General features: G+C 47.7%; 1 protein-coding gene across 1 annotated transcript in view; it reads right to left on the bottom strand.

The window, feature by feature from the left end:
- Positions 1-929: 929 nt before the first annotated feature.
- LOC118855246 (nascent polypeptide-associated complex subunit alpha, muscle-specific form-like) overlaps positions 930-20,519 on the bottom strand; it is a 46,204-nt gene continuing 26,614 nt past the window's right edge. Inside the window, exons 10-16 of the mRNA XM_036765327.1 lie at positions 15,998-16,182; positions 15,034-15,871; positions 9,158-9,342; positions 8,194-9,031; positions 2,452-2,497; positions 2,275-2,333; positions 930-2,144 (exon numbers count right to left, since the gene is read on the bottom strand). Of these exons, the coding sequence (XP_036621222.1) occupies positions 930-2,144; positions 2,275-2,333; positions 2,452-2,497; positions 8,194-9,031; positions 9,158-9,342; positions 15,034-15,871; positions 15,998-16,182 (3,366 nt within the window). The remainder of the gene's footprint in view (positions 2,145-2,274; positions 2,334-2,451; positions 2,498-8,193; positions 9,032-9,157; positions 9,343-15,033; positions 15,872-15,997; positions 16,183-20,519) is intronic.

Here is a 20,519-nt window from a genome sequence, read left to right as displayed (position 1 = left end):
TGAGGGTGTTTTGATGGAAGGCAATGTCATTTGGAATCAGCTGAGGAATGGGGCAGCCATGCGTGCACATGCATCCTTATGAAGCCCTGGCTGGCTGGAGAGGGGCAGGAATGAGGCATTGAGGCTGTCCCTTGAGCACTTGACACTGATCTTGGGGTAAATGGAGGCCCTAATCCATCTATTGCCAAGTGCTATGTGCCCATAATGGGCTCTAAAGGCATGAGCTCTTGGCATTGTGTCCATCACCCTGGAGAAGTCACTCAGTATTGGTGGAACCCAAGAGGAGGATGCAAAATGCATCAGGTCTGGGTCAATGTCCCAAAATGTCCCAAGACCCCAGAATGTCCCTGCCTGCAAGCTGCTGACTAGGTACTCAGGGAACAGGATGCAGATCACCCCAAGGCATTTGTCAAGACAAAGGAGACATTTTCAGGTTTAAGGGCAGATTTAATTAAAAGGAAATGATTGTGCAGGTTCCCAGGGATGGGAAATGATGCCCAAGAAAGGCAAGGAGACACTTTGTAGGAGAAAGTGGAGGAGTCAGGGAATGAGGGCTGTTGATGGGCAGCTCAGGAACCTCCAGCCATGGCCCAGCATCTGGTGGCAGAGCAGAAGATCCTTCGGAGACGACCCAGAGGTTTTCCAGGGGGTCTGGGTGGTGTGCTAGGCTAGTCCATGGGTGTGTTCCTTTGCGGTGTGATGTCCCCTTGGCCAAGGAGGAGGGGTAGCATGGAAGGATGGGGGATTGGGAGAGCTGCTGTCTCAGGGCAGCTTCCTGAGTAACAGTAGAGAGCAGGCAAAGCAGAAATGATGGTTCCCTGATGGACCAGTGGCCTGGAGATCAGCAAGAATGCTGAGAAAGGAGCAGTGCTGCTGGGAGCTGGGAGTGGATGGTGGGTCTTGTAAAGTGGTGTGTTTTCCTAGGGGTCTCATGGGAAGTTCAAGGGGTGGGCTTCAGATCTTACACTGGCAGCAAACAGGGACACAGCAGTTGGACTGCTGGCAGCAGGGCTTGCAGCAGCTGGACTGGCAACAGCCTCCACCACAGCTGGAGCCACAGCCTCCACCACAGCCGGAGCAGGAGCAAGCTGGCACACAGCAGCAGACAGGCTTGCAACACTTGGATTGAGAGCAGGCCCCACAGCCTCCACCACAGCCGGAGCAGGAGCAAGCTGGCACACAGCAGCAGACAGGCTTGCAACACTTGGATTGAGAGCAGCCCCCACAGCCTCCACCACAGCCGGAGCAGGAGCAAGCTGGCACACAACAGCAGACAGGCTTGCAACAGCTGGACTGACAGCAGCCCCCACAGCCAGAGCCACAGCTGGACTGACAGCAGCCCCCACAGCCAGCCTGGCAGCAGCCCCCACAGCTGGAGCCACAGCCTCCCTTGCAGCTTCCACCACAGCTGGAGCCACAGCCTCCCTTGCAGCCCCCACAACTGGAGCCACAGCCTCCCTTGCAGCCTCCACCACAGCTGGAGCCACAGCCTCCCTTGCAGCCTCCACCACAGCTGGAGCCACAGCCTCCCTTGCAGCCTCCACCACAGCTGGAGCCACAGCCTCCCTTGCAGCCTCCACCACAGCTGGAGCCACAGCCTCCCTTGCTGCCTCCACCACAGCCGGAGCAGGAGCAAGCTGGCACACAACAGCAGACAGGCTTGCAACAGCTGGACTGAGAGCAGCCCCCACAGCCTCCACCACAGCCGGAGCAGGAGCAAGCTGGCACACAACAGCAGACAGGCTTGCAACAGCTGGACTGGGAGCAGCCCCCACAGCCTCCACCACAGCTGGAGCAGGAGCAAGCTGGCACACAGCAGCAGACAGGCTTGCAACAGCTGGACTGACAGCAGCCCCCACAGCCTCCACCACAGCTGGACTGACAGCAGCCTCCACAGCCAGAGCCACAGCTGGACTGGCAGCAGCCCCTACAGCTGGAGCCACAGCCTCCCTTGCAGCCTCCACCACAGCTGGAGCCACAGCCTCCCTTGCAGCCTCCACCACAGCTGGAGCCACAGCCTCCCTTGCTGCCTCCACCACAGCTGGAGCAGGAGCAGGCTGGCACACAGCAGCAGACAGGCTTGCAGCAGCAAACTGGCACACAGCAACTGGAGCCACAGCCCCCACAGCTGGAGCCACAGCCTCCTGAACAGCCAGAGCAGCCCATGGTGCTGGGAGCTTGGAGGAACTTGGTGTACACAGGGGTGGAAGGTGTCGAGATAGAGGGAGGAGTCAGTGGGTTGTGGCTGCCCCTCTCAGCACCCAGCTTTTATACTGCGTGCAGCAGCAGGGACAGGCCTGGGCACATGCTCACTTGCCCCTCACTCTGAAGCCCTGCAGATGCAGGAGAAGCCCCTGTAGGCTTGGTGGGTTGTTGTTGTACACTGGGCCCTGGCTGCCATTGGCTCAGTCTTTGGATCGTGTTGGGGCAGGCCTTGTGGCCATGACTCACCTGGAAGCAGCAGGCTGCCTTGATTGGCCAACAGGGCTGTTTGGCACTGCCCATAGGGACATTGGGATCTGACAGCTCCACCCAGGAGCCTCTAGGCTCCCCCACTTCAGCCCCAGCTGGCAAATAAATGCAGAGAGCCCAGAAGCCAGGGAAGAAGCAGAGGATCCCTAGAAATCTGTGGGCAGGTGATAGCATGCATGTGTGAGACACAACATGTTTGGTTCTTGAGCCCCATGCACATGCCCTAAGTCAACAGGCTGAGAGAAGAGTCATGGCCAAGGCAGGGCTGAGAAAGCTGCTGGCAGACACTGCAAAGCACCGATGACCTTGCTTCAAGGAGGAAGAAGGGAAGACCACAGGTGGATGCCAAGTGAGCATGTCCTGTGCCGTATCAGGTGAGAGGGGCCCAGCTCTTGCCTCCCCTCGAGAAGGAAGAGAGGACGAAGCAAGCCCAGGCAAAACTGGCAGTCGGGCAAGCAGTCCCAGGTCCAACAGAGCTGATGGGGCTAAGTTGGGAAGGGCCTGCCACGGGGGACAAGGCCAGAGGAGGCAGTGTCTTGTGAGCTGAGCAATGAGGCTGAAGCCTCATTGCTGCCACCATGTGGGCAGAGAGGTCTTGTCATGCCCCATCAGAGTCAAGAGAGCAGCACTGGAGGGGTCAGGGGCAAGGCTTCTGCATGTCTGCTGGAGGCAGGGGGAAAGATGGGGAGCATTGTGACCCTGAGTCCAGGCCCTCATGGTGGCTGGGGAAAAGAAGGGAAGGCTTGGGGTCAGCAGTGATGGGGAAAGGAGCTGGATGGTGGAGGAAGACTGTGGTCATCTGATCAGGAAAGGCTCTGGAGACCAGGAACTCTCTCACTTTGGTCCATGGATCCTCCTGGCCCTAACCAGTGGCTGGCAAGGGGGAGGTGATTCATTGTGCTTGTTTTTAAAATAATATTTTATTTTTCTCCAATTCCATGTGAAACAAATTTTCACATTTCCTGCTTTAAATTAGGAGAGCAAGGAATAGATTACCTGTCAGACCTGTGGAGAAAGGAAGAATTTATGACCAAACACGAGGTGGAGAATGTTATCAAATGCAAAATGCAAAATTAAATAAAATAGTTTTTGGGCCAACAAAGCCAATGCATCCTTGGGTAGAATGGAAACAGAAAGCTGGGAAACATTTTGGACAACCAAATTCTCTGATGAAGGCCTCAGTTCTAAAATATACAGAGAACAGGCAGACTTCAGAAAAGCCTGGAAAGACTTACATGAACTGGTGCCGTGTGAAGGGAGCAGAACCAAGACAACATTGTCCACAGTAACAGCAACACTGTGAGATGCCCAACTTTGATAGACTTAGCTCTTCTTAGCAATGCAAGGATCTAAGACAACTCCAAGGTGCTCATGATGGACAATGCTCTCCACCTCCAGAGATGCAGTCCAGAGACTGGAGTCTGAATGCTAATCGGAGCATAGTATTTTTTCTTCTTGCTTTCCTTTCTCTTGGTTTTTCCTTTTAGTTTTGATTCTTCTCTCACAGTATGACTAATATGGAAATATGTCTAATCGGACTGTACATGTATAGCCTATATCAGATGGCATGCCCTCTTGTGGAGTGGGGAGTGGAGGGAGGAAGAAATAATTTGGAGTTCAAACCCTTGTAAAAGTGAATATTGAAAGCTATCTTTACTTGTAATGGGAAGAAACAAAATACTATTAAGTGGGGGGAAGCATTTCCTGCTTTAAGTTTCGAGTTTCAAATACTCTTCATCCTTTATTTCCATCTCCCCTCCCTGAGAAGGTGAGCAATCTCCTTTAGGATACATCTGTGCAATCACATAAAACATTTCCATGTTAATCATCTTGTGCAAGAAAACTTGAACAAGAAAGAATGAATGAAAGAAATAGAGAAAAGAAAGGGAAGAGAAAGAAGGAAAGAGAAAAAGGAAGAGAGAAAGAGAATGAAGAAGAAAAATTAGAAAAAAAGAGGAAAGATTAAAGGAAAAGATTAAAATGAATGAGAGAAAAAGAAAGAAAAAGGAGAAAAATAGAGAAAGAAAGACAGAAAGAAAGAAAGAAAGAAAGAAAGAAAGAAAGAAAGGAATAAAGAAAGGAAGAAAGGAATAAAAAAGAAAGGAAGGAAGAAAGAAGGAATGAAGAAAGGAAGGAAATAGGAAGGAAGGAAAGAAATAAGGCAAATTAAAAATAATATGTTTCAGTTTTCCATCTGATGTCACCAGTTCTTGCTCTTGATTGCAGATTGCATTTTTCATCATGAGTCCTTTTGGATTGTGTCTAGGGTTGTTATATTGCTGAGAAGAGCTAAGTCATTCCCAGTCGTTTCAGCTTTTTATCAGTATTCCTTTCTGATGGTTTTCAATACTTTCCTCTGCCTGGTTTGACTCTCCCCAACAGTTATTTTCTTTTTTTTTCCATATTTTATTATTTAATACTTTGTAGTTTTCAGCATTGATTTTCACAAGATTTTGAGGTACAAATTTTCTCCCCATTTCTACCCTCCCCCCCACTCCAAGATGGCATACATTCTGATTGCCCCATTCCCCAGTCAGCCCTCCCTTCTGTCACCCCACTCCCTCCCAATCCCCTTTCCCCTTTCTTTCTTGTAGGGCAGGATAGATTTCTATGCCCCATTCCCTATATATCTTATTTCCCAGTTGCATGCAGAAACAACCTTTTCTGAGCATCTGTTTTTAAGACTTTGAGTTCCAAATTGTCTCCCCTCTTCCCTCCACAGCCACCCTGCCTAAGAAGGCAAGCAATTCAACATAGGCCACACATGTATCATTATGTAAAACACTTCCACAATACTCATGTTGTGAAAGACAAACTACATTTCCCTCCATCCTATCCTGTCCCCCTTTATTCGGTTTTGTCCCTTGACCCTGTCCCTTTTCAAAAGTCATTGCTTTGGATTATTTCTTTCCCTCTATCTGCCCTCTCTTCTATCATCCCTCCTTTGTTATCCCCTTCTCCCTAGTTTCCTCTGGGGTAAGATATCCAACTGAGTGTGTATGTTATTCCCTCCTCGAGTCAAATCTGATGATGACAGCAAGATGCACTCATTCCCCCTCACCTGCCCTCTCTTCCTTTCCAACGAGCTGCTTTTTCTTGCCACTTTTATGTGACATAATTTACCCCATTATATTCCTCTCTCATTCCTTAATTTTAGTTTAGTGTTTTAGATATCATCCCTTCATGTTCAACTCACCCTGTGCCCTCTGTCTATATATGTGTATATTCAACTACCTTCAACTACCCTAATACTGAGAAAGGTCTCATGAATTACACACATCATCATTCAGTGCATGAATGTAAACCAAACAGTTCAAATTTAGTAAGTCCCTTATGATTTCTCTTTCTTGTTTACCTTTTCATGCTTCTCTTGATTCTTGTGTTTGAAAGTCATATTTTCAATTCAGCTCTGGTCTTTTCACTGAGAAACTTGAAAGTCCTCGATTTTATTGAAAATCCATATTTTGCCTTGGAGCATGATACTCAGTTTTGCTGGGCAGGTGTTTCTTGGTTTTAATCCTAACTCCTTTGACCTCCCGAATATCATATTCCAAGCCCTAAGATCCCTTAATGTAGAAGACACTAGATCTTGTGTTATCCTGACTGTGTTTCCACAGTACTCAAATTGTTTCTTTCTGGCTGCTTGCAGTATTTTCTCCTTGACCTGGAAAGTCTGGAATTTAGTGACAATATCCCTAGGAGTTTTCTTTTTTTCATCTTTTTCAAGAGGTGATGGGTGGATTCTTTCAATTTCTATTTTCCCCTCTGGTTCGAGAATATCAGGGCAGTTCTCCTTGATGATTTCTTGAAAGATGATGTCTAGGCTCTTTTCTTGATCATGGCTTGCAGGTAGTCCAATAATTTTTAAATTATCTCTCCTGGATCTTTTTTCCTGGTCAGTGGTTTTTCCAGGGAGATAGTTCTCATAGTCTTCCATTTTTTTCATTCCTTTGGTTCTATTTTATAGTATCTTGATTTCTCATAAAGTCACAAGCTTCCACTTGCTCCAGTCTAATTTTTAGGTAGTATTTTCTTCAGTGGTTTTTTGGGCCTCCTTTTCCATTTGGCTAATTCTGCCTTTCAAGGCATTCTTCTCCTCATTGTCTTTTTGGAGTTCTTTTGCCATTTGGATTAGTCTCTTTTTTAAGCTGCTGTTTCCTTCACTATTTTTTGGCTCTTCTTTAGCAAGTCATTGACTTCTTTTCACAGTTTTCTCACATCATTCTCATTTCTCTTCCTATTTTTTCCTTACTGGCTTTTGCAAATCCTTTTTGAGCTCTTCCATGACCTGAGACCAATTCATATTTTTCTTGGGGGCTTTTGAAGTAGGCTCTTTGACTTTGTTGACTTCTTCCGGCTGTATGTTTTGATCTTCTTTGTCACCCAAAAAAAAAGATTCTCAAGTCTGAGTCTGAATCTGAGTCCTCTTTCGCTGCCTGGCCATGTTCCCAGACAACTACTTGACCCTTGAGCTTTTTGTCAGGGTATGACTGCTTGTAGAATAGAGAGCACTTTGTCCCAAGCTTGAGGGGCTGCACTGCTGTTTTCAAAGCCACTTCTGCGCAGCAAACTCTGCCACAGCAGCACTCCTCCCCTCCCAAGAACCGCCAACCAGGATGGTGAGCCAGATCCCAGCAGGGCAAGGAAGGCTCTGCACTCCCGCTCTGAGCTGCCACTTAATTCCTCCCCCTGGCTAGGCCTGGCACCAGACGCAACTGCAGCTGGAGCTCTGGAAGCAGCCTCAGAGCTGAACCACCTCCACCACCCCATGTGTCTGGGGCCGACTGTGCCCTCCTCTCACTCTGATCTAGCAATTTGACCACAAACCTGCTCTGTTGTCTTTGGTGTTTGTGGGTTGAGAAGTCAGGACCCCATGGCCACTGACACTTGACACTGATCTTGGGGTAAATGGAGACCCTAATCCATCTATTGCCAAGTGCTATGTGACCAGAACGGGCTCTAAAATCATGAGCTCTTGGCATTGTGACCATCACCCTGGAGAAGTCACTCAGTGTTGGTGAAACCCAAGAGGAGGATACAAAGTGCATCAGGTCTGGGTCAATGTCCCAAAATGTCCCAAGACCCCAAAATCCCAGAATGTCCCTGCCTGCAAGCTGCTGACCACATGCTCAGGTCACAGGATGCAGATCACCCCAAGCCATTTGTCAAGACAACGGAGACATTTTCAGGTTTAAGGGCAGGTTTTATTAAAAGGAAATGATTGTCCAGGTTCCCAGGGATGGGAAATGATGCCCAAGAAAGGCAAGGAGACACTTTGTAGGAGAAAGTGGAGGAGTCAGGGAATGAGGGCTGTTGATGGGCAGCTCAGGAACCTCCAGCCATGGCCCAGCATCTGGTGGCAGAGCAGAGGATCCTTTGGAGATGACCCAGAGTTTTTCCAGGGAGTCTGAGTGGTGTGCTAGGCTAGCCCATGGGTGTGTTCCTTTGCAGTATGATGTCCCCTTGGCCAAGGAGGAGGGGTAGCATGGAAGGATGGGGGATTGAGAGAGCTGCTGTCTCAGGGCAGCTTCCTGAGTAACAGTAGAGAACAGGCAAAGCAGAAATGATGGTTCCCTGATGGGCCAGTGGCCTGGAGATCAGGAAGAATGATGAGAAAGGAGCAGTGCTGCTGGGAGCTGGGAGTGGATGGTGAGTCTTGTAGAGTGGTGTGTTTTCCTAGGGGTCTCATGGGAAGTTCAAGGGGTGGGCTTCAGATCTTACACTGGCAGCAAACAGGGACGCAGCTGCTGGACTGCCGGCAGCAGGGCTTGCAGCAGCTGGACTAGCAACAGCCTCCACAGCTGGAGCCACAGCCTCCACCACAGCCGGAGCAGGAGCAAGCTGGCACACAACAGCAGACAGGCTTGCAACAGCTGGACTGAGAGCAGCCCCCACAGCCTCCACCACAGCCGGAGCAGGAGCAAGCTGGCACACAACAGCAGACAGGCTTGCAACAGCTGGACTGACAGCAGCCCCCACAGCCTCCACCACAGCTGGAGCAGGAGCAAGCTGGCACACAACAGCAGACAGGCTTGCAACAGCTGGACTGAGAGCAGCCCCCACAGCCTCCACCACAGCCGGAGCAGGAGCAAGCTGGCACACAACAGCAGACAGGCTTGCAACAGCTGGACTGGGAGCAGCCCCCACAGCCTCCACCACAGCTGGAGCAGGAGCAAGCTGGCACACAGCAGCAGACAGGCTTGCAACAGCTGGACTGACAGCAGCCCCCACAGCCTCCACCACAGCTGGACTGACAGCAGCCTCCACAGCCAGAGCCACAGCTGGACTGGCAGCAGCCCCTACAGCTGGAGCCACAGCCTCCCTTGCAGCCTCCACCACAGCTGGAGCCACAGCCTCCCTTGCAGCCTCCACCACAGCTGGAGCCACAGCCTCCCTTGCTGCCTCCACCACAGCTGGAGCAGGAGCAGGCTGGCACACAGCAGCAGACAGGCTTGCAGCAGCAAACTGGCACACAGCAACTGGAGCCACAGCCCCCACAGCTGGAGCCACAGCCTCCTGAACAGCCAGAGCAGCCCATGGTGCTGGGAGCTTGGAGGAACTTGGTGTACACAGGGGTGGAAGGTGTCGAGATAGAGGGAGGAGTCAGTGGGTTGTGGCTGCCCCTCTCAGCACCCAGCTTTTATACTGCGTGCAGCAGCAGGGACAGGCCTGGGCACATGCTCACTTGCCCCTCACTCTGAAGCCCTGCAGATGCAGGAGAAGCCCCTGTAGGCTTGGTGGGTTGTTGTTGTACACTGGGGCCCTGGCTGCCATTGGCTCAGTCTTTGGATCGTGTTGGGGCAGGCCTTGTGGCCATGACTCACCTGGAAGCAGCAGGCTGCCTTGATTGGCCAACAGGGCTGTTTGGCACTGCCCATAGGGACATTGGGATCTGACAGCTCCACCCAGGAGCCTCTAGGCTCCCCCACTTCAGCCCCAGCTGGCAAATAAATGCAGAGAGCCCAGAAGCCAGGGAAGAAGCAGAGGATCCCTAGAAATCTGTGGGCAGGTGATAGCATGCATGTGTGAGACACAACATGTTTGGTTCTTGAGCCCCATGCACATGCCCTAAGTCAACAGGCTGAGAGAAGAGTCATGGCCAAGGCAGGGCTGAGAAAGCTGCTGGCAGACACTGCAAAGCACCGATGACCTTGCTTCAAGGAGGAAGAAGGGAAGACCACAGGTGGATGCCAAGTGAGCATGTCCTGTGCCGTATCAGGTGAGAGGGGCCCAGCTCTTGCCTCCCCTCGAGAAGGAAGAGAGGACGAAGCAAGCCCAGACAAAACTGGCAGTCGGGCAAGCAGTCCCAGGTCCAACAGAGCTGATGGGGCTAAGTTGGGAAGGGCCTGCCACGGGGGACAAGGCCAGAGGAGGCAGTGTCTTGTGAGCTGAGCAAGGAGGCTTCAGCCTCATTGCTGCCACCATGTGGGCAGAGAGGTCTTGTCATGCCCCATCAGAGTCAAGAGAGCAGCACTGGAGGGGTCAGGGGCAAGGCTTCTGCATGTCTGCTGGAGGCAGGGGGAAAGATGGGGAGCATTGTGACCCTGAGTCCAGGCCCTCATGGTGGCTGGGGAAAAGAAGGGAAGGCTTGGGGTCAGCAGTGATGGGGAAAGGAGCTGGATGGTGGAGGAAGACTGTGGTCATCTGATCAGGAAAGGCTCTGGAGACCAGGAACTCTCTCACTTTGGTCCATGGATCCTCCTGGCCCTAACCAGTGGCTGGCAAGGGGGAGGTGATTCATTGTGCTTGTTTTTAAAATAATATTTTATTTTTCTCCAATTCCATGTGAAACAAATTTTCACATTTCCTGCTTTAAATTAGGAGAGCAAGGAATAGATTACCTGTCAGACCTGTGGAGAAAGGAAGAATTTATGACCAAACACGAGGTGGAGAATGTTATCAAATGCAAAATGCAAAATTAAATAAAATAGTTTTTGGGCCAACAAAGCCAATGCATCCTTGGGTAGAATGGAAACAGAAAGCTGGGAAACATTTTGGACAACCAAATTCTCTGATGAAGGCCTCAGTTCTAAAATATACAGAGAACAGGCAGACTTCAGAAAAGCCTGGAAAGACTTACATGAACTGGTGCCGTGTGAAGGGAGCAGAACCAAGACAACATTGTCCACAGTAACAGCAACACTGTGAGATGCCCAACTTTGATAGACTTAGCTCTTCTTAGCAATGCAAGGATCTAAGACAACTCCAAGGTGCTCATGATGGACAATGCTCTCCACCTCCAGAGATGCAGTCCAGAGACTGGAGTCTGAATGCTAATCGGAGCATAGTATTTTTTCTTCTTGCTTTCCTTTCTCTTGGTTTTTCCTTTTAGTTTTGATTCTTCTCTCACAGTATGACTAATATGGAAATATGTCTAATCGGACTGTACATGTATAGCCTATATCAGATGGCATGCCCTCTTGTGGAGTGGGGAGTGGAGGGAGGAAGAAATAATTTGGAGTTCAAACCCTTGTAAAAGTGAATATTGAAAGCTATCTTTACTTGTAATGGGAAGAAACAAAATACTATTAAGTGGGGGGAAGCATTTCCTGCTTTAAGTTTCGAGTTTCAAATACTCTTCATCCTTTATTTCCATCTCCCCTCCCTGAGAAGGTGAGCAATCTCCTTTAGGATACATCTGTGCAATCACATAAAACATTTCCATGTTAATCATCTTGTGCAAGAAAACTTGAACAAGAAAGAATGAATGAAAGAAATAGAGAAAAGAAAGGGAAGAGAAAGAAGGAAAGAGAAAAAGGAAGAGAGAAAGAGAATGAAGAAGAAAAATTAGAAAAAAAGAGGAAAGATTAAAGGAAAAGATAAAAATGAATGAGAGAAAAAGAAAGAAAAAGGAGAAAAATAGAGAAAGAAAGACAGAAAGAAAGAAAGAAAGAAAGAAAGAAAGAAAGGAATAAAGAAAGGAAGAAAGGAATAAAAAAGAAAGGAAGGAAGAAAGAAGGAATGAAGAAAGGAAGGAAATAGGAAGGAAGGAAAGAAATAAGGCAAATTAAAAATAATATGTTTCAGTTTTCCATCTGATGTCACCAGTTCTTGCTCTTGATTGCAGATTGCATTTTTCATCATGAGTCCTTTTGGATTGTGTCTAGGGTTGTTATATTGCTGAGAAGAGCTAAGTCATTCCCAGTCGTTTCAGCTTTTTATCAGTATTCCTTTCTGATGGTTTTCAATACTTTCCTCTGCCTGGTTTGACTCTCCCCAACAGTTATTTTCTTTTTTTTTCCATATTTTATTATTTAATACTTTGTAGTTTTCAGCATTGATTTTCACAAGATTTTGAGGTACAAATTTTCTCCCCATTTCTACCCTCCCCCCACTCCAAGATGGCATACATTCTGATTGCCCCATTCCCCAGTCAGCCCTCCCTTCTGTCACCCCACTCCCTCCCAATCCCCTTTCCCCTTTCTTTCTTGTAGGGCAGGATAGATTTCTATGCCCCATTCCCTATATATCTTATTTCCCAGTTGCATGCAGAAACAACCTTTTCTGAGCATCTGTTTTTAAGACTTTGAGTTCCAAATTGTCTCCCCTCTTCCCTCCACAGCCACCCTGCCTAAGAAGGCAAGCAATTCAACATAGGCCACACATGTATCATTATGTAAAACACTTCCACAATACTCATGTTGTGAAAGACAAACTACATTTCCCTCCATCCTATCCTGTCCCCCTTTATTCGGTTTTGTCCCTTGACCCTGTCCCTTTTCAAAAGTCATTGCTTTGGATTATTTCTTTCCCTCTATCTGCCCTCTCTTCTATCATCCCTCCTTTGTTATCCCCTTCTCCCTAGTTTCCTCTGGGGTAAGATATCCAACTGAGTGTGTATGTTATTCCCTCCTCGAGTCAAATCTGATGATGACAGCAAGATGCACTCATTCCCCCTCACCTGCCCTCTCTTCCTTTCCAACGAGCTGCTTTTTCTTGCCACTTTTATGTGACATAATTTACCCCATTATATTCCTCTCTCATTCCTTAATTTTAGTTTAGTGTTTTAGATATCATCCCTTCATGTTCAACTCACCCTGTGCCCTCTGTCTATATATGTGTATATTCAACTACCTTCAACTACCCTAATACTGAGAAAGGTCTCATGAATTACACACATCATCATTCAGTGCATGAATGTAAACCAAACAGTTCAAATTTAGTAAGTCCCTTATGATTTCTCTTTCTTGTTTACCTTTTCATGCTTCTCTTGATTCTTGTGTTTGAAAGTCATATTTTCAATTCAGCTCTGGTCTTTTCACTGAGAAACTTGAAAGTCCTCGATTTTATTGAAAATCCATATTTTGCCTTGGAGCATGATACTCAGTTTTGCTGGGCAGGTGTTTCTTGGTTTTAATCCTAACTCCTTTGACCTCCCGAATATCATATTCCAAGCCCTAAGATCCCTTAATGTAGAAGACACTAGATCTTGTGTTATCCTGACTGTGTTTCCACAGTACTCAAATTGTTTCTTTCTGGCTGCTTGCAGTATTTTCTCCTTGACCTGGAAAGTCTGGAATTTAGTGACAATATCCCTAGGAGTTTTCTTTTTTTCATCTTTTTCAAGAGGTGATGGGTGGATTCTTTCAATTTCTATTTTCCCCTCTGGTTCGAGAATATCAGGGCAGTTCTCCTTGATGATTTCTTGAAAGATGATGTCTAGGCTCTTTTCTTGATCATGGCTTGCAGGTAGTCCAATAATTTTTAAATTATCTCTCCTGGATCTTTTTTCCTGGTCAGTGGTTTTTCCAGGGAGATAGTTCTCATAGTCTTCCATTTTTTTCATTCCTTTGGTTCTATTTTATAGTATCTTGATTTCTCATAAAGTCACAAGCTTCCACTTGCTCCAGTCTAATTTTTAGGTAGTATTTTCTTCAGTGGTTTTTTGGGCCTCCTTTTCCATTTGGCTAATTCTGCCTTTCAAGGCATTCTTCTCCTCATTGTCTTTTTGGAGTTCTTTTGCCATTTGGATTAGTCTCTTTTTTAAGCTGCTGTTTCCTTCACTATTTTTTGGCTCTTCTTTAGCAAGTCATTGACTTCTTTTCACAGTTTTCTCACATCATTCTCATTTCTCTTCCTATTTTTTCCTTACTGGCTTTTGCAAATCCTTTTTGAGCTCTTCCATGACCTGAGACCAATTCATATTTTTCTTGGGGGCTTTTGAAGTAGGCTCTTTGACTTTGTTGACTTCTTCCGGCTGTATGTTTTGATCTTCTTTGTCACCCAAAAAAAAAGATTCTCAAGTCTGAGTCTGAATCTGAGTCCTCTTTCGCTGCCTGGCCATGTTCCCAGACAACTACTTGACCCTTGAGCTTTTTGTCAGGGTATGACTGCTTGTAGAATAGAGAGCACTTTGTCCCAAGCTTGAGGGGCTGCACTGCTGTTTTCAAAGCCACTTCTGCGCAGCAAACTCTGCCACAGCAGCACTCCTCCCCTCCCAAGAACCGCCAACCAGGATGGTGAGCCAGATCCCAGCAGGGCAAGGAAGGCTCTGCACTCCCGCTCTGAGCTGCCACTTAATTCCTCCCCCTGGCTAGGCCTGGCACCAGACGCAACTGCAGCTGGAGCTCTGGAAGCAGCCTCAGAGCTGAACCACCTCCACCACCCCATGTGTCTGGGGCCGACTGTGCCCTCCTCTCACTCTGATCTAGCAATTTGACCACAAACCTGCTCTGTTGTCTTTGGTGTTTGTGGGTTGAGAAGTCAGGACCCCATGGCCACTGACACTTGACACTGATCTTGGGGTAAATGGAGACCCTAATCCATCTATTGCCAAGTGCTATGTGACCAGAACGGGCTCTAAAATCATGAGCTCTTGGCATTGTGACCATCACCCTGGAGAAGTCACTCAGTGTTGGTGAAACCCAAGAGGAGGATACAAAGTGCATCAGGTCTGGGTCAATGTCCCAAAATGTCCCAAGACCCCAAAATCCCAGAATGTCCCTGCCTGCAAGCTGCTGACCACATGCTCAGGTCACAGGATGCAGATCACCCCAAGCCATTTGTCAAGACAACGGAGACATTTTCAGGTTTAAGGGCAGGTTTTATTAAAAGGAAATGATTGTCCAGGTTCCCAGGGATGGGAAATGATGCCCAAGAAAGGCAAGGAGACACTTTGTAGGAGAAAGTGGAGGAGTCAGGGAATGAGGGCTGTTGATGGGCAGCTCAGGAACCTCCAGCCATGGCCCAGCATCTGGTGGCAGAGCAGAGGATCCTTTGGAGATGACCCAGAGTTTTTCCAGGGAGTCTGAGTGGTGTGCTAGGCTAGCCCATGGGTGTGTTCCTTTGCAGTATGATGTCCCCTTGGCCAAGGAGGAGGGGTAGCATGGAAGGATGGGGGATTGAGAGAGCTGCTGTCTCAGGGCAGCTTCCTGAGTAACAGTAGAGAACAGGCAAAGCAGAAATGATGGTTCCCTGATGGGCCAGTGGCCTGGAGATCAGGAAGAATGATGAGAAAGGAGCAGTGCTGCTGGGAGCTGGGAGTGGATGGTGAGTCTTGTAGAGTGGTGTGTTTTCCTAGGGGTCTCATGGGAAGTTCAAGGGGTGGGCTTCAGATCTTACACTGGCAGCAAACAGGGACGCAGCTGCTGGACTGCCGGCAGCAGGGCTTGCAGCAGCTGGACTAGCAACAGCCTCCACAGCTGGAGCCACAGCCTCCACCACAGCCGGAGCAGGAGCAAGCTGGCACACAACAGCAGACAGGCTTGCAACAGCTGGACTGAGAGCAGCCCCCACAGCCTCCACCACAGCCGGAGCAGGAGCAAGCTGGCACACAACAGCAGACAGGCTTGCAACAGCTGGACTGAGAGCAGCCCCCACAGCCTCCACCACAGCTGGAGCAGGAGCAAGCTGGCACACAACAGCAGACAGGCTTGCAACAGCTGGACTGAGAGCAGCCCCCACAGCCTCCACCACAGCCGGAGCAGGAGCAAGCTGGCACACAACAGCAGACAGGCTTGCAACAGCTGGACTGGGAGCAGCCCCCACAGCCTCCACCACAGCTGGAGCAGGAGCAAGCTGGCACACAGCAGCAGACAGGCTTGCAACAGCTGGACTGACAGCAGCCCCCACAGCCTCCACCACAGCTGGACTGACAGCAGCCTCCACAGCCAGAGCCACAGCTGGACTGGCAGCAGCCCCTACAGCTGGAGCCACAGCCTCCCTTGCAGCCTCCACCACAGCTGGAGCCACAGCCTCCCTTGCAGCCTCCACCACAGCTGGAGCCACAGCCTCCCTTGCTGCCTCCACCACAGCTGGAGCAGGAGCAGGCTGGCACACAGCAGCAGACAGGCTTGCAGCAGCAAACTGGCACACAGCAACTGGAGCCACAGCCCCCACAGCTGGAGCCACAGCCTCCTGAACAGCCAGAGCAGCCCATGGTGCTGGGAGCTTGGAGGAACTTGGTGTACACAGGGGTGGAAGGTGTCGAGATAGAGGGAGGAGTCAGTGGGTTGTGGCTGCCCCTCTCAGCACCCAGCTTTTATACTGCGTGCAGCAGCAGGGACAGGCCTGGGCACATGCTCACTTGCCCCTCACTCTGAAGCCCTGCAGATGCAGGAGAAGCCCCTGTAGGCTTGGTGGGTTGTTGTTGTACACTGGGGCCCTGGCTGCCATTGGCTCAGTCTTTGGATCGTGTTGGGGCAGGCCTTGTGGCCATGACTCACCTGGAAGCAGCAGGCTGCCTTGATTGGCCAACGGGGCTGTTTGGCACTGCCCATAGGGACATTGGGATCTGACAGCTCCACCCAGGAGCCTCTAGGCTCCCCCACTTCAGCCCCAGCTGGCAAATAAATGCAGAGAGCCCAGAAGCCAGGGAAGAAGCAGAGGATCCCTAGAAATCTGTGGGCAGGTGATAGCATGCATGTGTGAGACACAACATGTTTGGTTCTTGAGCCCCATGCACATGCCCTAAGTCAACAGGCTGAGAGAAGAGTCATGGCCAAGGCAGGGCTGAGAAAGCTGCTGGCAGACACTGCAAAGCACCGATGACCTTGCTTCAAGGAGGAAGAAGGGAAGACCACAGGTGGATGCCAAGTGAGCATGTCCTGTGCCGTATCAGGTGAGAGGGGCCCAGCTCTTGCCTCCCCTCGAGAAGGAAGAGAGGACGAAGCAAGCCCAGACAAAACTGGCAGTCGGGCAAGCAGTCCCAGGTCCAACAGAGCTGATGGGGCTAAGTTGGGAAGGGCCTGCCACGGGGGACAAGGCCAGAGGAGGCAGTGTCTTGTGAGCTGAGCAAGGAGGCTTCAGCCTCATTGCTGCCACCATGTGGGCAGAGAGGTCTTGTCATGCCCCATCAGAGTCAAGAGAGCAGCACTGGAGGGGTCAGGGGCAAGGCTTCTGCATGTCTGCTGGAGGCAGGGGGAAAGATGGGGAGCATTGTGACCCTGAGTCCAGGCCCTCATGGTGGCTGGGGAAAAGAAGGGAAGGCTTGGGGTCAGCAGTGATGGGGAAAGGAGCTGGATGGTGGAGGAAGACTGTGGTCATCTGATCAGGAAAGGCTCTGGAGACCAGGAACTCTCTCACTTTGGTCCATGGATCCTCCTGGCCCTAACCAGTGGCTGGCAAGGGGGAGGTGATTCATTGTGCTTGTTTTTAAAATAATATTTTATTTTTCTCCAATTCCATGTGAAACAAATTTTCACATTTCCTGCTTTAAATTAGGAGAGCAAGGAATAGATTACCTGTCAGACCTGTGGAGAAAGGAAGAATTTATGACCAAACACGAGGTGGAGAATGTTATCAAATGCAAAATGCAAAATTAAATAAAATAGTTTTTGGGCCAACAAAGCCAATGCATCCTTGGGTAGAATGGAAACAGAAAGCTGGGAAACATTTTGGACAACCAAATTCTCTGATGAAGGCCTCAGTTCTAAAATATACAGAGAACAGGCAGACTTCAGAAAAGCCTGGAAAGACTTACATGAACTGGTGCCGTGTGAAGGGAGCAGAACCAAGACAACATTGTCCACAGTAACAGCAACACTGTGAGATGCCCAACTTTGATAGACTTAGCTCTTCTTAGCAATGCAAGGATCTAAGACAACTCCAAGGTGCTCATGATGGACAATGCTCTCCACCTCCAGAGATGCAGTCCAGAGACTGGAGTCTGAATGCTAATCGGAGCATAGTATTTTTTCTTCTTGCTTTCCTTTCTCTTGGTTTTTCCTTTTAGTTTTGATTCTTCTCTCACAGTATGACTAATATGGAAATATGTCTAATCGGACTGTACATGTATAGCCTATATCAGATGGCATGCCCTCTTGTGGAGTGGGGAGTGGAGGGAGGAAGAAATAATTTGGAGTTCAAACCCTTGTAAAAGTGAATATTGAAAGCTATCTTTACTTGTAATGGGAAGAAACAAAATACTATTAAGTGGGGGGAAGCATTTCCTGCTTTAAGTTTCGAGTTTCAAATACTCTTCATCCTTTATTTCCATCTCCCCTCCCTGAGAAGGTGAGCAATCTCCTTTAGGATACATCTGTGCAATCACATAAAACATTTCCATGTTAATCATCTTGTGCAAGAAAACTTGAACAAGAAAGAATGAATGAAAGAAATAGAGAAAAGAAAGGGAAGAGAAAGAAGGAAAGAGAAAAAGGAAGAGAGAAAGAGAATGAAGAAGAAAAATTAGAAAAAAAGAGGAAAGATTAAAGGAAAAGATAAAATGAATGAGAGAAAAAGAAAGAAAAAGGAGAAAAATAGAGAAAGAAAGACAGAAAGAAAGAAAGAAAGAAAGAAAGGAATAAAGAAAGGAAGAAAGGAATAAAAAAGAAAGGAAGGAAGAAAGAAGGAATGAAGAAAGGAAGGAAATAGGAAGGAAGGAAAGAAATAAGGCAAATTAAAAATAATATGTTTCAGTTTTCCATCTGATGTCACCAGTTCTTGCTCTTGATTGCAGATTGCATTTTTCATCATGAGTCCTTTTGGATTGTGTCTAGGGTTGTTATATTGCTGAGAAGAGCTAAGTCATTCCCAGTCGTTTCAGCTTTTTATCAGTATTCCTTTCTGATGGTTTTCAATACTTTCCTCTGCCTGGTTTGACTCTCCCCAACAGTTATTTTCTTTTTTTTTCCATATTTTATTATTTAATACTTTGTAGTTTTCAGCATTGATTTTCACAAGATTTTGAGGTACAAATTTTCTCCCCATTTCTACCCTCCCCCCCACTCCAAGATGGCATACATTCTGATTGCCCCATTCCCCAGTCAGCCCTCCCTTCTGTCACCCCACTCCCTCCCAATCCCCTTTCCCCTTTCTTTCTTGTAGGGCAGGATAGATTTCTATGCCCCATTCCCTATATATCTTATTTCCCAGTTGCATGCAGAAACAACCTTTTCTGAGCATCTGTTTTTAAGACTTTGAGTTCCAAATTGTCTCCCCTCTTCCCTCCACAGCCACCCTGCCTAAGAAGGCAAGCAATTCAACATAGGCCACACATGTATCATTATGTAAAACACTTCCACAATACTCATGTTGTGAAAGACAAACTACATTTCCCTCCATCCTATCCTGTCCCCCTTTATTCGGTTTTGTCCCTTGACCCTGTCCCTTTTCAAAAGTCATTGCTTTGGATTATTTCTTTCCCTCTATCTGCCCTCTCTTCTATCATCCCTCCTTTGTTATCCCCTTCTCCCTAGTTTCCTCTGGGGTAAGATATCCAACTGAGTGTGTATGTTATTCCCTCCTCGAGTCAAATCTGATGATGACAGCAAGATGCACTCATTCCCCCTCACCTGCCCTCTCTTCCTTTCCAACGAGCTGCTTTTTCTTGCCACTTTTATGTGACATAATTTACCCCATTATATTCCTCTCTCATTCCTTAATTTTAGTTTAGTGTTTTAGATATCATCCCTTCATGTTCAACTCACCCTGTGCCCTCTGTCTATATATGTGTATATTCAACTACCTTCAACTACCCTAATACTGAGAAAGGTCTCATGAATTACACACATCATCATTCAGTGCATGAATGTAAACCAAACAGTTCAAATTTAGTAAGTCCCTTATGATTTCTCTTTCTTGTTTACCTTTTCATGCTTCTCTTGATTCTTGTGTTTGAAAGTCATATTTTCAATTCAGCTCTGGTCTTTTCACTGAGAAACTTGAAAGTCCTCGATTTTATTGAAAATCCATATTTTGCCTTGGAGCATGATACTCAGTTTTGCTGGGCAGGTGTTTCTTGGTTTTAATCCTAACTCCTTTGACCTCCCGAATATCATATTCCAAGCCCTAAGATCCCTTAATGTAGAAGACACTAGATCTTGTGTTATCCTGACTGTGTTTCCACAGTACTCAAATTGTTTCTTTCTGGCTGCTTGCAGTATTTTCTCCTTGACCTGGAAAGTCTGGAATTTAGTGACAATATCCCTAGGAGTTTTCTTTTTTTCATCTTTTTCAAGAGGTGATGGGTGGATTCTTTCAATTTCTATTTTCCCCTCTGGTTCGAGAATATCAGGGCAGTTCTCCTTGATGATTTCTTGAAAGATGATGTCTAGGCTCTTTTCTTGATCATGGCTTGCAGGTAGTCCAATAATTTTTAAATTATCTCTCCTGGATCTTTTTTCCTGGTCAGTGGTTTTTCCAGGGAGATAGTTCTCATAGTCTTCCATTTTTTTCATTCCTTTGGTTCTATTTTATAGTATCTTGATTTCTCATAAAGTCACAAGCTTCCACTTGCTCCAGTCTAATTTTTAGGTAGTATTTTCTTCAGTGGTTTTTTGGGCCTCCTTTTCCATTTGGCTAATTCTGCCTTTCAAGGCATTCTTCTCCTCATTGTCTTTTTGGAGTTCTTTTGCCATTTGGATTAGTCTCTTTTTTAAGCTGCTGTTTCCTTCACTATTTTTTGGCTCTTCTTTAGCAAGTCATTGACTTCTTTTCACAGTTTTCTCACATCATTCTCATTTCTCTTCCTATTTTTTCCTTACTGGCTTTTGCAAATCCTTTTTGAGCTCTTCCATGACCTGAGACCAATTCATATTTTTCTTGGGGGCTTTTGAATGTAGGCTCTTTGACTTTGTTGACTTCTTCCGGCTGTATGTTTTGATCTT

The sequence above is a fragment of the Trichosurus vulpecula genome, chromosome 6, assembly GCF_011100635.1.
Source record: "Trichosurus vulpecula isolate mTriVul1 chromosome 6, mTriVul1.pri, whole genome shotgun sequence".
Lineage (NCBI taxonomy): Eukaryota > Metazoa > Chordata > Mammalia > Diprotodontia > Phalangeridae > Trichosurus > Trichosurus vulpecula.
The sequence above is the reverse complement of the archived record's forward strand: the minus strand, read 5'-3'. Positions and strand labels throughout refer to the sequence as shown.